Source organism: Ahaetulla prasina, chromosome 9 (genome assembly GCF_028640845.1).
Source record: "Ahaetulla prasina isolate Xishuangbanna chromosome 9, ASM2864084v1, whole genome shotgun sequence".
NCBI classification, from domain to species: Eukaryota; Metazoa; Chordata; class Lepidosauria; order Squamata; family Colubridae; genus Ahaetulla; species Ahaetulla prasina.
Window position 1 is genome coordinate 15,682,051 of NC_080547.1, and position 16,939 is coordinate 15,698,989.

Consider the following 16,939-nt stretch of genomic DNA (forward strand, 5'->3'; position numbering starts at 1 on the left):
TTCCCCCAGGACTTCGCCAACTTCCCGACCTCCGAACCTTTCGCCGCGAGCTTAAAACTCATCTATTTATCTGCGCAGGACTGGATTAGTTTTTAGATTTTAAATTTAACTGGTTTTAACGGGTTTTTATTATGTACTTTGATATTTTAACTAATTGGCTATTTAGAATAAGTTTTTTAATTGTATGTTTTATTGTGTATTTATATGTATTTTTATCTGCCTGTAAACCGCCCTGAGTCCCTAGGGAGATAGGGCGGTATAAAAATATGAAAAATAAAAAAAATAAATAAATCAATCATGCAAAAACCAACCAAACTGGAGCAGGCCTAGGTAGACTACTTCATCTGGATGTCAAAACACAGTCTCAGGGTTGAGCTTCCTAAAACCAAGGTCGATGAGGAAGTGGGGTGGGGGGGTTTGTATGTTGTGGGAACCCAAGCCACCTGGCCTTTCCCAAGCATCCCCTTCCCAGCACAAGAGCTGCTGTTTTGTGTGTGTGTGTGTGTTTTGGTTCCCAAGTCTAAAAGAACTTGCTGGCCACTCTTGGGGAGCCTGGCATGACCAGCCATCCTTCTGCTCCTGAGAAGGTGGGTACTCCATAAGAACCAGGGCAGAGCCAACAGTGCCCCCCCTCGCCCTTTCCTCACCTCCCCCCCTTCCCACGTCCCTCTCTTGTCATCCCCACCGGGCGGGCCTTATGCGCAGCCCAGCGCATCGCCGCAGCCCCCCCGCCCCGCGAAAATCCCGCCGACGTGCCTCATCCAGAGGCTCGCCGACCGTCGGAGGGAGCCTGCCTCTGTTTCCCCTTTGTAGAAAAACGGCACAGCCAAGCTTGCTCCGAGCCGCCTGCTTCCTGCGGGCCGTGGCTGGCCCGGGATAGGAGGCTGCTAATAGAGGATGGAGTGAGGGGTGGGGGAGGGAGGGAGAAGAAATGGGGGGAGGGGGCATCCCGAAAGCTCCGCTGTAGGAACAGAAGCAGGGCCGAGGAGGGGGGGGGGCGGTCAGGCCAAATGCCCTCCCCCCCCCATCCTCAAAGCGGGGCCCGGAGAACGATCCAAAGAATGGGAAGCCGGCAAATCAAGGGAAAAGGGCTCCCCTGCTTTGGAAAATGGGGAGAGAAAAGAGTAGAGGTGGGTGGGGGGTGATTCCCTCCCTACCCCTCCCCTCCCCTCCCTCCCTCCTCCTCCGCACCAGCTGCAGCGGGAAGCTCTGCGGAGATCTCCCGTGATGAATGCGCTGCAACGGGCCAGCCCCGTCCTCCAAGCCCCCTCCTCCTCTTCCTCCTCCTCCTCCCGGCTCCCCCCTCCCTCCCTCCTGGTCCCGGAGCATCCTCCCGTTGGAGAAGTAGCCATGCAGTGTAAGCTGTGAGGAGGGAAAGAGGTGTAGGGGGGGGGGGAGAGAGAGAGAAGCGCTGCCGGCCTGGGCTCCAGCATTGCGCATGATTCTGCGGCTCTGTTGCCTTGCACGCTCCAACCCACCTTGGCACGGGAGGGGGGGGGGAGGAGAGGGGGCCGCCCCGCGCTCCCCCCCCTCCCCTCGGGCCCAGGCTGTCAGAGCCGTCCGCCAATCGGGACCCGCCCCCCCCGCGCCGCCTGCCCAATCACCGGCCGGCGGGGGCGTCGCCCGAGTGATGGGGGGGGGCAAAAAAAAAAAAGAAAGAAAAAAAGAAAGGGGGAAAAAAAAAAGAAGAAGAAGAAGAAGAAGAAGCAGCAGCGGCGAAGCTGGCATGGCCCAGGCTAGGCTGCGCGCCGGGAGAAGCAGCCTGCGGGGCTGAGCGCTCGGGCGAGCGGCGGCGGCGGCGGCGGCGGCGGAGGCGCAGGTGGCTGGGCGAGGCGAAGCCAGCCGTGGAGCCGGGCGGAGAGGATGGCCGGAGCGGCGGCGGGGAGGCAGGCCAGGCTCGCGCCGGGCAGGCGGGCATGAGCGCGGCGGCTGCCCTCAGCCCGGGCGCAGAGAAGGGCGCTTGGCCGAGGAGGATGACGCCCCTGCTCGCCGGTCGGTAGTACTATGATTTGGTATGTGGCCGCTTTGATAGCAAGTCTGATCGGCAGCACCCGGGGACTCGCCGCCGCCGCCGCCGCTCAAGGTGAGTCGAAGTGCACGGCGGGGACTCCGGGCTGGTCCCGGCTGCGCAAGGAGACGCGGGCCGCCCGCAGCCTCTGGCCGGATCTGCGTCCCGCTCTCTGCCCGGGGTCTTGGGCTGGAGGTGGGGAAGAGGGGATCGGGGCTCCGATGGCCCCCCGGGATGGAAAGAGGGGGTTCAGTAGTCTTTGCAAGCGGGAGGTTTCCCTGCTGGGAAGGGAGGGAGGGAGGGAGGGAGGAGGAGGGAGGAGGAGGAAAGAAGGAATAGAGTATGAGAAAGGAAGGAAAGAAGGACTAGAATATGGGGAAGGAAGGAAGGAATAGAGCATAAGGAAAGAAGGAATAGAGCATAAGGAAAGAAGGAAGGAATAGAGCATAAGGAAAGAAGGAAGGAAGGAAGGAATAGAGCATAAGAAAAGAAGGAAGGAAGGAATAGAGCATAAGGAAAGAAGGAAGGAAGGAAGGAAGGAATAGAGCATAAGAAAAGAAGGAAGGAAGGAATAGAGTATGAGGAAGGAAGGAAGGAAGGAAGGAAGGAAGGAAGGAATAGAGCATAAGGAAAGAAGGAAGAAAGGAAGGACAGAATAGATCATAAGGAAAGGAAGGAAGGAAGGAAGGAAGGTATAGAGCATAAGGAAAGAAGGAAGGAAGGAATGGAGTATGAGGAAGGAAGGAAAGAAGGATGGAAGGAAGGAATAGAGCATAATAAAAGAACGAAGGAAGGACGGGATAGATCATAAGGAAAGAAGGAAGGAAGGAATAGAGTATGAGGAAGGAAGGAAAGAAGAACTAGAATATGAGGAAGGAAGGAAGGAAGGGAGGGAGGGAGGAAGGAAGAAAGGAAGGAAGGAATCCCCCCCTTGCAGAAAGTTGCCGAGCGGGCGAAGGAAGCCAGCTTTTCCTCCTGCTTCCGAAATTCGGGGTGGGGGGGGGTGGGGGGTTGATCTTAGGAAAAGATCGCCGGTCTCTCGGGTCAGTTTGTCAAATTAATGAGGAGAGAGAGAGAGAGGGCGAAAAGAACGCGGAGATGGAATCCCCTCCCGCGCCTTTCCCCCCCCCTCTTTTCTAATTGCAGACTTTTCTGAATGGTTAAAAAACGCAGCAGGCAGCCGGTGTTTCCCTTGTTTTCTCGCCTTCTTTTGGTTTGGTGGTGGTTGTTTTTTCTCTCTCTTCCCCCTCTTTCTTTTTCATTTCCCGGCCCACTCGCTTCCCGAGACAGATTATGAGCAGAAACTGTGGAGGAGATACCCAGGCGAAATGACGTGGGATGGTGACGAACGCGTTTTCTAGCTGAAGCAAATAGGACGGGGGTTATCGGGCAAGATTTCTCGCTACGTGTGACTCGTGTGGAATATTAGCCTTACCCAACAACCCCGGTGCCCAGGGTTTCGGGATCCACCATACGTGCTTCGCATGTGTTGGCATGCCTGTCGTACTTGGGGGAAACTTTTCTCCGGGTAAAGAGTTCCAGATCCAGGAAAGTAGCACGATAGGCTTTCCTTGAGTTGTCTCTTGGGGAGAGAGTGGGGGAAAAAGAAACCTTAGAAAAATCAAGACGGTGGATCAGTTAAGTCTTCCGCTAGATCCTCCCAGAAGCATAGAGGTGATTTGGGATAGCAAGATATTAGGAACCCTGTGCAGCTGCTAATAACCCAAGTAGGGCTAGTGAGAAACTAGATGTGGATAGTAATGGGCTGAATGGAAATTGGAGACTCCAAGCGTCCTTACGGAATTCTGGCTGGATGTTTTGTGGGGATGATCTGCTAGGCATCCCTCCCTCCCTCCCTCCCTCCCTCCCTTCCTTCCTTCCTTCTTCTATCTCTCCTTCCTTCCTTCCTTCCTTCGTGGGGCTGATGGAAAGAGGCTGAATCTTGTTTCCTTTAAAGCTTGGGGCATAAAGATGTGTGGTGCTGTTGGCTCTGCTTGGGGATTTCGGGGAGGGGAACCTCAGGGTTAAAAATCCTGCAGGAGTTTCCCACAGCATCTTCTTGGCTCTTTGAAAAAAAAAAAGGCACATTTCTTGTATAAGGGATGCAGAGGGAAAGCGAGCAGCGGCTAGAATCTCTCTTGACCTCTGGTGAAAACGCAGAGGGGGAATCAATGACCTCTCTCAGCTGAAGGAGTTTTAATATAGGCATCAAGAAGCTTGCAGGAGACAGTTGTGCATTGCTGCTACCGATGCTCTCCAGCACTGAGAGAGAGGACGGTCCTTTTAAGAGATGAACTCCGGAGAGGGAGTGGCCAAGCTGGGATTGAGAGGTTCTTGAGTGGTCTAGAGGCAATGGTGGGAGGGGAAAAAAACCAACAAAACCCACCCTGCCTTTCACTCTGGGAGATGCCATATCTGCTGGATGTATGCAATTCTTGCTTCTCTCATTTGTTGCAGTTGTAGTTTACATTTTGTCGTCTTGTCTGATCCTCGAAATATGATTTTGCTCGCTGTTAGGGGGACTAGCTGTAGTTGTTCACCTGCGTGTGGTGCAAATTTGGCTTGGTTTGGACTGGGGTCTTCTCGGTAGACTTCTTCTGCCCAGATAGTCTTCTCCTTAAACATCATTTTATGAAAGCACCATCCAGCATGTGCAAGCAATGGTCTCCCAGCTTCTAGTTTCCCCGCTTTTGCGAATATGCTCTCCGAACAGATTTTACACCCCCCCTCCTTTCAACAGCGTTCACATGCCATTAATTTAATTGCATTTCTCCACTGTCGCTGATGATTCTGGTTGCTAAGCATTCTCTTACATTTTGCGTGGCGGGCTAGGCATCTTCTTGACATGGGCTGCAAGACACAGGTCCGGTCAACATGTGTGCCACCGAATGGCGGAGGTCAGAGGAGTTGACAGTATAATTCAGACTGCAGGGGTGTGTGAGGGAATCCAGTTTGGGAGGCTTTCTGATGGAGGAGGAGGAGAACTCGGCTGCGCAACAGCGAGTGAGCTGGCGTTCTCCCGAGTGCGCTGTTGGTTCGTGCAGGGAATCCTTACTATGGGATCTAAAAATATCTAGATCTCTTTGGATATTTAAAGGCCCCAGACTGTACTGCATCGTCGTTTCTTTTTGTGTGCGGGGGATCGTCTCTCTCTTTGTGGATAGAGCTTGACTCAAATCCTGAAGGAGGTAATTCACGTCTGCCTGGTGAATTCTGCCAGATCTTGGTCCCAATTAATTAAGTGAATCCAGTAGTTGGAATGATTGAATCGTGACTCCGGCTCCATCACTTGGGCTGATGGCGGCCAACCTGTGTTGGGAAAAGTTGAACTTATTGAATTATGATACATTCCCCAAGTTCTGATCCTTGAGGAACGTCAAGATTCAAATGGACCTTTCAGAGCTGCAGTGATGGCAGTGGGGGGGGGTGTCACTGCAGCTCTGATGAAAAGAGTTTGGCTTTGGTCCAGGCCACTAATGAAGAGATGTTTGGGAAAGAGGAATAGAATTCAGCACTTTTTCCAGGACACCCCCCCTCCCCGCCATCCACCCACATTTTTCTTCTCTGCTCTGAACGAAGCCGAACAACGTACCTTCAGGTTAACGATTCTCTGGGCTTTGTAGGAAAGTACGCCGAGCCAGATCTGGCTGGATTTGATGACACGAAAGGCTCATAGCAATGCCATCGGTCTGGACAAGAAGAAGGTCTATTTTGACCCTCTAGGTTTCAGCATTGCACCACAAGCGAGATCAACCTCAACCAGCTTTTCTCTCTGGTTCAAAGACTCCATACCTTGAATCTGCCTCTCTCTTGCCCCTCAGAGGAAGGGGCTGCTGTTCCCAGAAGCATAGGGGCTGGAGGGCTAGTGACACATTTTGTAGGGTGGGTGAATTCTCCTCGGGAAAGCCCGGTGCTGCATAACCCACTGGCGTTCTGGCCCATCCCATCATTGAATCTCCCCCTCCCCTACTTGATTGGCCAATGCTACCCGAGTAGAATATTCTTGTCTGCAGCTATGAATCATGTCATGCAGACTCGGTTGGCTCAACAGCCTTCGGAATGCCTCGAACTACATTTCCCATCAGCACCAAGGAGTAGGGCTGCTGGAGGCAGTTGGAGCCTGCTCAGTTGACCAAGCCTGGCTTAATGGGGATCCCATAGGTCAGTGGTTCTCAACCTTTATAGTGCTGCGACCCCTTTAATACAATTCCCCACGATGTGGCGACCCCAACCGTAAAATTATTTTTGTTTTGAATTTATCGCGCCTGAAGCCATATTGGCTAGCGATCTGAACTGCTTGCGATTGTCTTGAGGACGGAGGCATTAAAGCGGAGACTCCTCCCCTGTTAAGTTTATCACGCCTGAAGCCAGATTAGGTTAGCGATTGGGAGTGATTGCAGCTGGCTTGAGAAGGGGACATCAGAGCAAAGATTTCTCTCTTTTTTAATTCATCGCGCCTGAAGCCGAATTCAGCTAGCGATTTGAAGAGCCTGCAGCTGGCTTGTGGAGTCAACCATTGGAGCGCGATTCTTCCACTCGCAAGTATGCTTCCCATATTTCCGATGGTCTTAGGCGACCCCTGGCAAATCGTCATTCGACCCCCAACGGGGTCACGACCCACAGGTTGAGAACTGCTGCCATAGGTGGAAGCAATCTCTGTATTCCAGATGCTGAAATACTTGAAGGAGTAAAAATGCTATTATTTAGGGTGGTCCATGTTTATGATGAACTTCAGGGATCTGGGTTTGGTTGGGTCATGGATTTTAGTTCTTTTTTTCTTAAGATGGAAGAGTTTGGAAGTTGCCAAACCAGGTGACTATGAGTGCAAGACCCATTCTCTTTTATCCTAACCCACCTCATAGGGTTGTTGTTGTGGGGGAAAAATAGGAGAATAAAGGGTAATATGTAAAATGAGGACCCAGATTGTTCGGGGGGCAATAAGTTGACTTTGTAAATATACAAATAGAATGAGACTATTGCCTTACACACTGTAAGCCGCCCTGAGTCTTCGGAGAAGGGCGGGATATAAATGTAAATAAAATAAAATAAAAATAAATAAATAAAATGTATCTTCCCTGCCTTGGGCTATTTAAAAAGTAATAGAAACAGGATAAAAATCTAATCACTAAAGCAAAGGACTCAATAAAAATCAGGATTGAGCGTAAGAAAGTGGGTGGTTTCCTAAATGTCACTTTCAACATAAAATGCGTCCATCTCAAATGAAACCCGACTTTGATTTCCATTGTTTTTGTCCATGCTTGGCTATATTAGCATCTTGTGGGCTTGCAGGGTTGTTGGAAAAACAGGAGCTGAAGTAGAGCATGCAAGAATATCCGCTGGGATTTTTCTTCTGCTGGATTCTGTGCATCGAGGACTACTTGTATTGTAGATGAAATCGGTGGGCATCTGAACCTTTCCTGGCATATTTCTCAAAAGAGAACAGATTATAAACAGATTAACAAGAGCCAGAAGGAACCTTTTAGGTCATCTAGTCCAACCCCTCCACCCAAGTAGGAGGCCCCGACACCATTTCTGACCAATGGCAGTCCAGTCTCTTCTTGAAAGCTTCCAGTGATGAAGCTCCCACAACTTCTGAAGGCAACTTCTGTTCCATGGGTTGATTATTCTCACTGTCTGAAAATGTCTCCTTATTTCCAGGTTGAATCTCTCCTTGATCAGTTTCCATCCATTATTTTTTGTCTGGCCTTCGGGTGCTTTGGAGAATAGCTGAACCCCCTCCTCCTCTCTGGGGCAGCCCCTCAAATATTGGAAGACTGCTATCATGTCTCCCCTGGTCCTTCTCTTCACTAGACTAACCAGGCCCGGTTCCTGCAACAGTTCATTGTATGTTTTAGCTTCCAGTCCCCTAATCATCCTGGTTGTTCTTCTCTGCACTCTTTTTAGAGTCTCAACATCTTTTTTACAGTGTGGTGACTACAACTGAATGCAGTACTCTAGGTGTGGTCTTACTAAGGGTTTATAGAGTGGTATTAGTACTTCACTTGACCTTGATTGAATCCTGCAGAAAGTCCAACTATGGAGAGAGAGAGAGAGAGAGAGAAGAAAAGAAAGAGAGAGAGAGAGAGAGAGAGGGAGGAAGGAAGGAAGGAAGGAAGGAAAGAAAGAAAAAGAAAGAAAGAAAGAAAGAAAGAAAGAAAGAAAGAAAGAAAGAAAGAAAGAAAGAAAGAAAGAAAGAAAGAAACTGGTCGAGTTCAAACAATGGCCCAAGTCATACCAGGGTTTATCAGGAAGTTGGTTTAGGTGTTCTCTATGGTCTTTTCCAACTCTATGATTCTGAGTCCTGTGAAAGAGGCTGAAGGTGAAGGTGGAGTAGACCTGAAAAAGGGCCTTCTTGGTGGTGGCCCCTTCTTTATAGAACATCGTTCCCTCTGAGACATGATTGGCCTCAACCCTGCTGCTTTTTCCAGATGGCCCTAAAAACGTAGCTTGGTCAGTGGGCCAGTGGACCACGAATTTAGACAGAAGGGGCTGATGTGATTATGCTGTTGCTGCCATGGGAAGTGTAGGGTGATGGGTTTTTTTAAAATGGACTTTTATTATCGGATAGATTTTTTAAATTGTTGCCATTGCTCCCTTCTGGGAGGAGGTTTCGAAGTCTCTCTAGCAGGACTACCAGATTCTGTAACAGCTTTGTACCCTTGTGCCATCCATCTGGTAAACTCGCAAGAATTGTTCTTCTCGCCACGTACATGGATGCGTCTGGACTAGACTGTGTTGTTTCTCTGTGTCATATAATATATGTGTGGGTATATGCATAATTTTGTATCTGTCTGTCTATCTATCTATCTATCTATCTATCTATCTATCTATCTATCTATCTATCTATCTATCTATCTATCTATCTATCTATCTATCTATCTATCTATCTATCTATCTATCTATCTATCTATCTATCTATCTATCTATCTATCTATCATCTCTCTCTTGCCCCTTCTCCCTCTCCCTCACCAGCCATCTCTCTCTCATCTCTCCCTATCATCCATCTATCTATCTATCTATCTATCTATCTATCTATCTATCTATCTATCTATCTATCTATCTATCTATCTCTATCTATCTATCTATCTGTCTACCTACCTACCTACCTACCTACCTGTCTATCAATTATGTATGTATCTATCTTCTATCTATCATGTATCTATCATGTATGTATGTATGTATGTATGTATGTATCTATTTATCTATCATGTATCTATCTTCTATCTATCATGTATCTATCATATATGTATGTATGTATGTATGTATGTATGTATCTATCTATCTATCTATCTATCTATCTATCTATCTATCTATCTATCTATCTATCTATCTATCATCTCTATATCATCTCTCTATTTATCATTTATCTATCTGTCTATCTGACTGTCTATCATTTGTCTATCTATCTATCATCTATCATCTATCTATCTATATCTATCTAACTATTATCTATCTACCTATCATCTGTCTATCTATCCAGCTCTCATCCTATCTATCTATCTATCTATCTATCTATCTATCTATCTATCTATCTATCTATCTATCTTTTCCCTTCCTTTCTTTTTATACCCCAGTGAGTCAGGGAGGGGCTAACCCTAAATTCTTCTTTACCCTGCCTCTATTCTCAAAAGAAACGCTTTTTGCTTACTTATCAGTTTCCGAATACAGGTAGTCCTCGACTTATGACTGCAATTGAGCCCAAATTATTATGTTGCTAAGTGAGGAATTTGTTAAGCGGGTTTTGCCCCATATTGTTGGGGAGGCAATAAGTTGACTTTGTAAATATACAAATAGAATGAGACTATTGCCTTACACACTGTAAGCCGCCCTGAGTCTTTGGAGAAGGGCGGGATATAAATGTAAACAAACAAACAAATTTTACGACTTTTCTTGCCACTGTTGTTTGCTGTGAATCGCTGCGGTTGTTAAATTAGTCACGCAGTCATTAAGTAAATCGGGCTTCCCCCTGGACTTGGCTTGTCAGAAGGTCGCAAAAGCGGATCGCGTGACCCCGGCATGCTGCAACGGCCATAAGTATGAAACAGTTTGCCGAGTGCCTGAATTTGGATCACATGATCCTGAAGAATGCTGCAAAGGTTTTGAGAAATGGCCCTAAGACCCTTTTTTCAGGGTCGTGGTAACTTTGAACGGTCACTAAATGGAACAGTTGTTAAATTGAGGTCTAGGTGTCTCCGTATGGCCTTACCTGACCTCTTCTGAAGCATCTGCCTCGACCTGATGCTGCTTGCTGTAACTGCTTTTTCTCCTTTCTAAGAGCAAAACAAAACGCCGTCTCTCCCCATCTGTTCCTTGATCCCAAATCTGATGAGGTCACGGTGCCTTGTAGCTAATCAGGCTGGGATCTAGGGATGATGTCACAGGGAAATCCCTCTCGTTCTGACTCACTCCGAAGGAAGGAATCCGAGGGGAGAAGTCGATTTCTTTGACGCGAAAGCCATGCTTCCTGTGAAGCTAGCTGGGTTTTTTTAGGCAGGAGGAGAAGACCTCTGCTGGGATTTAGCTACCGAAGGGGTGCAGAAGGTGGAAAGGCGGGCATACTTGAACCCGAAGTTTCAGTATATACAGTAGTTGTGCGTGTCCGTCCCATCTCACAATAGTTGTGTGTCTGTGGCAAGAGGAGGAGACTTCTGCTGGGGTTTAGCTACAGAAGGGGTACAGAAGGGGAGAAGGCGGGTTTACCTGAATCTAAGGTTTGGGTATAACTGTCAACACAATAGTTGTGTGTCCGTGTCCCATCTCACAATAGTTGTGTGTGTGTGGGGGGCAGGAGGGGAAGACTTCTGCTGGGGTTTAGCTACAGAAGGGGTGGAGAAGGTGGGAAGGCGGGCATACCTGAATCTGAGGTTTGGGTATATAGTTATATGTGTGTGTGTGTCCCATCTCACAATAGTTATTTGTGTGTGGCAGAAGGAGAAGACTTCTGCTGGGATTTAGCTACAGGAGGGGTGCAGAAGGTAGGAAAGCAGGCTTACCTGAATCTGAGGTTTGGGTATAACTATCAATATAGGTGTGTTTGTGGGTGTGCCCCATCTTACTTTTTAATCTTGCCTTTTTGCTTGCATTATGGCCAAGAAACCTGGCTCTAGACCAGCATTTCTTAACCTTGGCAGCTGGAAGATGGTGGACTGGATTGCATCCAGTTTTGGTCACCACACTATAAAAAAGATGTTGAGACTCTAGAAAGAGTGCAGAGAAGAACGACTAAGATGAGTAGGGGACTGGAGGCTAAATCATAGGAAGACCGGTTGCAGGAACAAGGCCTGGCTAGTCTAGTAAAGAGAAGGACCAGGGGAGACATGATAGTAATGGTTTAATATTTGAGGGGCTGCCACAGAGAGGAGGGAGTTAAGCTGTTTTCCAAGGCACCTGAAGTCCAGACAAGGAATAAGGGATGGAAACTGACCAAGGAGAGATTCAACCTAGAAATAAGGAGGAATTTTCTGACAGTGAGAACAATCAACCCATGGAACAGAAGTTGCCTCCAGAAGTTGTGGGAGCTTTATCACTGGAGGCTTTCAAGAAGAGACTGGACTGCCATCTGTCAGAAATGGTGTCGGGGTCTCCTACTTGGGGAGGGGGGGGTTGGACTAGATGACCTACAAGGTCCCTTCTGATTCTGTTAATCTGTTAGACTTCTTCCAGCCGCCAAGGTTGAGAAGCACGGCTCTAGATGCGTCTGTAGTATGGATAGGCCAAAAGGTCCCTCCCCCCAAATGCAGCTGTGTTTCATTTAGGAAGCAAAGACATTTGTGAAATTTGCCCTCCCCAATTTATCGACTTGCAAAATGGTATTTGCTTGTTCATCTTGGAGGGGGGCGGGGCGAGTGGGAGAGATTGATGTTTAGTTGACATAAAGATAAAGGTAAAGGTTATGTGCTAGTCGTTCCCGACTCTAGGGGGCGGTGCTCATCTCTGTTTCAAAGCCAAAGAGCCAGCACTGTCCGAAGACGTCTCCGTGGTCATGTGGCTGGCATGACTAAACACCAAAGGTGCACGGAACGCTGTTACCTTCCCACCAAAGGTGGTCCCTATTTTTCTACTTGCAATTTTTTACGTGCTAGGTTGGCAGAAGCTGGGACAAGTAACGGGAGCTCACCCTGTTACACAGCAGCACTAGGGATTCGAGCTGCTGAACTGCCGACTTTTCGATCGACAAGCTCAGCGTCTTAGCCAGTGAGCCACCGCGTCCGCGTTGTAGTTGACATAGGTAACCCATTCATGTGGTTTTTGAATAAGCAGTCTGGCTTTTCATACGCTTTGTCCAGGAGTGTCAGAGAAAAAAAAAATAGACAGACTTTATGGAGATGGATTTAATTCTGCTGGAGTAGAATTGGAAACGAGCATCTGTTGCAGCTCACATCAGCACCGTCCGTGGACTTGAGTAGACCTGTTTGAGGTTGTGTGCTTTGCGTCAGAGAGGTGCATTGCACCACAGAGCAGCCTGGGTCTTCTGGTCCAGATGTTTCTCCTGTGTTCTAGCAGCCAGCTGAGGAGCTCTGGAAGCAGCAGTCTCAAATATCTGGAGAATGTCGTCTTTAATTTTCTTTAAACATTACGTTTCTGGTTGATGGGTGCTCCCCAATGGAGATAGAAGACAGGAGAAGGCAAGGGGCCATAAGGTGATAACAGCAGGAACAATAAAATAATATGCTTGCAATTTCTTTCCAGAGATGAGTTGGGGAGGGGAGAGAAATGATGATGATGATGATAGATTATAGATGGATGGATGGATGGATGGATGGATGGTGGATAGGTAGATGATAGATGGTTGATAGAAGATGCATGCATGATAGAGATAGATAGATAGATAGATAGATAGATAGATAGATAGATAGATAGATAGATAGATGATAGATAGATAGATAGATAGATAGATAGATAGATAGATAGATAGATAGATAGATAGATAGATGATAAATGGATGGTAGATGGATGATAGATAGATGATATAGACAGACGGATGGATGGATGGATACGTGGGTAGGTGAATAGGTAGATAATAGACAGACAGACAGACAGACAGATAGACAGACAGGGCTTAAAAAGAGAAAACGATTCAGTATAAAGGCGGATGAGGCACTGGTTACCGTATCATTATAATGAATATGTCTTGAGTTTATTATCATTTTATTTATTTTATTAAATGAATTTAGGTAACTCACAATCTGGGCAGCATACAGCCATTACCTCCAGATAGCTTGACCCCAAATTGTGGGTGGCTTTAAAGCCGAGACCGGCAGCGTTTTTCTCACTGGTGGTGGGGACCCTGGTTAGGAAAGGCCTCCGACTGATACAGAAGGAACAGCAGTGAAACCAGTGAAATTTCTGTCTGCTTCCCTCCCTACTGATACGTTGCACATGTGCACACAAGTGTTGTATGTGTCGCTCATAACTGAGGTCCCAGCAGGTGCATACACAAGAAGCAAGGGCCTAGAGAAGGAGCAACACGTTCTGCTCAGAGCATCGGTGTGGACTGAGGATATGCAGGGAAGATGCTAATCTGATGTGCTGAGAGAGGTGCTGAGAGAGGTGGCATCTCGCACACTAGAGTGTGGTGCCACTGTCGACACCCTCGCAATGCCAGATGCACAAGCGGCCCTGTTGTTCATTCCAGGAGGTGTTTATAGGTGAGGCTGACTGCGCTTGGGAAGTGGGCTGGGAGAAGCAGAGTGTGAGTCTCTCAACAATTTCTATAGTGACTTTGGGATGGGTTAGACTAGAGGGTGTAAAACTCAAGGCCCGGGGGTCAAATACAGCCCACAGGGTGCTTAGATCTGGCCCGTGGGGCAGCCCTGAAAACAGTGAAGGACCGGCCCATGGTGCCTCTGCCAGCAAAAATGGAGCTCGCGAGGGGTCTTTTTTTGGCTGGCAGAGGGTTTCAGGGAGTCCATTTTTACTGGCAGAACGTTCGGGCCACCACAGGTACCTCCAACGTGAGTAATGTTGAGCTGGCCATGTCTACCACTGGCCATGCCCACTCCAGCCCCCCTCCCCCCCGAGGTCAAACACAACCCTGATGTGGCCCTCAATGAAATCGAGTTTGAAACCCCTGGCTTAGACAAGCTCAGTGTGCCGCAGATGGGAGGTTGATGGCAGATCACGTCTTCGGAAATGGCAATGTTTCAATCCCTTTTTCCTGGATTTCTGCCCACTTGGTTAGACCGAAAGCTAAAATGTGAAGAAATGGCCACTGAATTGTAGAAGTGTACTCCAGGGTCTGTAGAGGTCAAGAGTGGATGGTCTGGAGCCAGGGGTGATATTCACGCTCGCTACCGGTTCACAATTGTGAGCATTCGTGCACGCTCACTCCACTCACACATGCCACTTCCGCGCATGCACAGGGCCTTCCGAGCATGCACGGATCATCAAAAACATCAATAAATGGGACGTGAAGACCTTCAGGCGGGTGGGTGGAGCCTCCCGTATCCGCTGCTACCAATTCGCCCAAACCGGATAGAACCGTCTGAATACCACCTCTGGTTTTAGCCAACCATGGTATAACCCGGCGTGTGTCTGGCACAAAGAATCAGGACCATACACTACATTCCAGTCCCCTCCCTCCCCAGATTTAATACTTGCTTGTTTGGACTTTTATCGCTGAAAACGCTGCCTTCTGCAAAAGCTCGTGAATACAGAACGGATCCTTCGGGTGACATCCGATCAATACGTGTCAGGACTCCTGATTTGCTGATTCGAGGACTCACATGCAGCATTTCGCCCAAACGGATGCAAAAGCAGATTTCAGGGAGCCTCTTTTGCGATCCTCAGCAATTCCTGTGCTCGAGGCAGCGGCAGTGGCGGGGGTGGGGGGTGGGGGAGGCACATTTATTTTCATATCTTCCTCGAAATCAGGCTGAGCGTCTGCAGAGGAGGCACACTGTCCATGCTCCTCCACCGGAAGGCATTAGCGCTCGGAGAGATTAACCTCATTTCATTCTAGCTGTGCAATTCTTTCTTTCTTTTTTTTCCCCCCTCTGCCCTGAAACACTTCACCATCATCAACCTGATTTTATTTATTTAAGTCTTCCATGACACCACATCCCTCAGTTTTAGTTCCTTAGGACAGGACATTTATTTGTGCGATGTGCATGGTCCTCCAACTTCAGAATGGCGTCTCTGAGCATCTTCGGTTTGGTTAACCCACGTAAAAGCAATAGGCCTAGGACAGTGATGGCTAACCTTTTTGCCGTCGTGTGCCAAAAGCGGGGAGGGGGGAGTGCGGGGGAGTCACGTGTGTGTGTGTGGCCACAACCATAACTCGATACACCCCGCCACCATGCATGTGCATGCAACCCCCTCCCCCGCATTCCCCCCGCTTTTGGCATGCGATGGCCCGGTGGGCCCGGTAGGCCCGTTTTTCACCCTCCTCAGGCTCTGGAGACTTTCTTGGAGCCTGGGGAGGATGAAAACGGCCTTCCCCACCCACCCTGGAGGCCCTCCAGAGGCCGGAAATGGCCCATTTCCTGACTTCTGATGGGCCCGGAAAGCCCGAAAATCAGCTGGCCAATGGGCCCTGGAGTTGAGCTAGGGCAATGCTTGCGTGCCCACAGATATGGCTCCATGTGTCACCTGTGGCACGCGTGCCATAGGTTCACCATCATGGGCACCGTGCAAAATTCTCACCTAATGGAAGAAGCCACAAATATCTCCAGTTCAAAAACATTCCAGGACGGGCTCATATATTGTTCTATTTTATTTATTTATTTATTTATTAATTAAACTTTTATACCGCCCTTCTCCCGAAGGACTCAGGGCGGTGTACAGCCAAGATAAAAAGCAATAAATATACAAAGATAAAAATCAATTTAAAAAACTTATTCAATGGTGGCCGAATTAAAACCGTCAAATTGACAAACCTAAAATACCCCATATAAAATTACAGAAGATTTAAAAATTTAAAATTAAAATTTAGAAATTTAAAAAGTCTAAAAAAAATCAGTCCAGTCCCGCTTGAATAAATAAGTGAGTTTTTAATTCCCGACGAAAGGTCCGAAGGTCAGATATTTGGCGCAAACCGGGGGGAAGGTCGTTCCAGAGAGTAGGTGCTCCAACAGAGAAGGCCCTTCCCCTGGGGGCCGCCAGCCGGCATTGCTTGGCGGACGGCACCCTGAGGAGACCCTCTCTGTGGGAGCGTATGGGTCGATGGGAGGCATAGGGTAACAGCAGGCGGTCCCGTAAGTACCCGGGCCCTAAGCCATGGAGCGCTTTAAAGGTGGTAACCAAAACCTTGAAGCGCACCCGAAAGACCACAGGTAGCCAGTGCAGACTGCGCAGGAGTGGTGTTACCCGGGAGCAACGTGGGGCTCCCTCAATCACCCGTGCAGCTGCATTCTGGACTAGCTGAAGTCTCCGAGTGCACTTCAGGGGTAGCCCCATGTAGAGAGCATTGCAATAATCCAGACAAGAAGTGACAAGAGCATGAGTGACCGTGCACAAGGCATCCCGGTCAAGGAAGGGGCGCAACTGGCGCACCAGGTGAACCTGGTAAAAAGCTCTCCTGGAGACGGCCGCCACATGGTCTTCAAACGACAGCCGTCCATCCAGGAGAACGCCCAAGTTGCGCACCCCTTCCGTTGGGGCCAATGACTCGCCCCCAACAGTCAGCTGTGGTTGCAGCTGACTGTACCGAGATGCCGGCATCCACAGCCACTCCGTCTTGGATGGATTGAGTCTGAGTCTGTTTCTCCCCATCCAGACCCGTACGGCCTCCAGACAACGGGACAGCACTTCGACAGCTTCGCTGGGGTGGCCTGGGGTGGAAAAGTACAGCTGAGTATCATCAGCGTTCTAGTAGAGCCGGTTTGGTCTAGTAGTGAAGGCACCAGTCTAGAAAACAGGAGACTGAATTACTCATATTTTTTCCCCCAATTAGGATCAGAGACATTAGATTGCTTGAGGAACGCATGGCTG

The 16,939-nt window shown here is 48.7% G+C and overlaps 1 protein-coding gene across 1 annotated transcript in view; it reads left to right on the forward strand.

Moving 5' to 3' along the window:
- Nucleotides 1–2,004: 2,004 nt before the first annotated feature.
- Nucleotides 2,005–16,939, forward strand: part of IGSF9B (immunoglobulin superfamily member 9B) — a 131,791-nt gene continuing 116,856 nt past the window's right edge. The window contains exon 1 of the mRNA XM_058194822.1: nucleotides 2,005–2,083. Coding sequence (XP_058050805.1) covers nucleotides 2,005–2,083 — 79 coding nt within the window. The remainder of the gene's footprint in view (nucleotides 2,084–16,939) is intronic.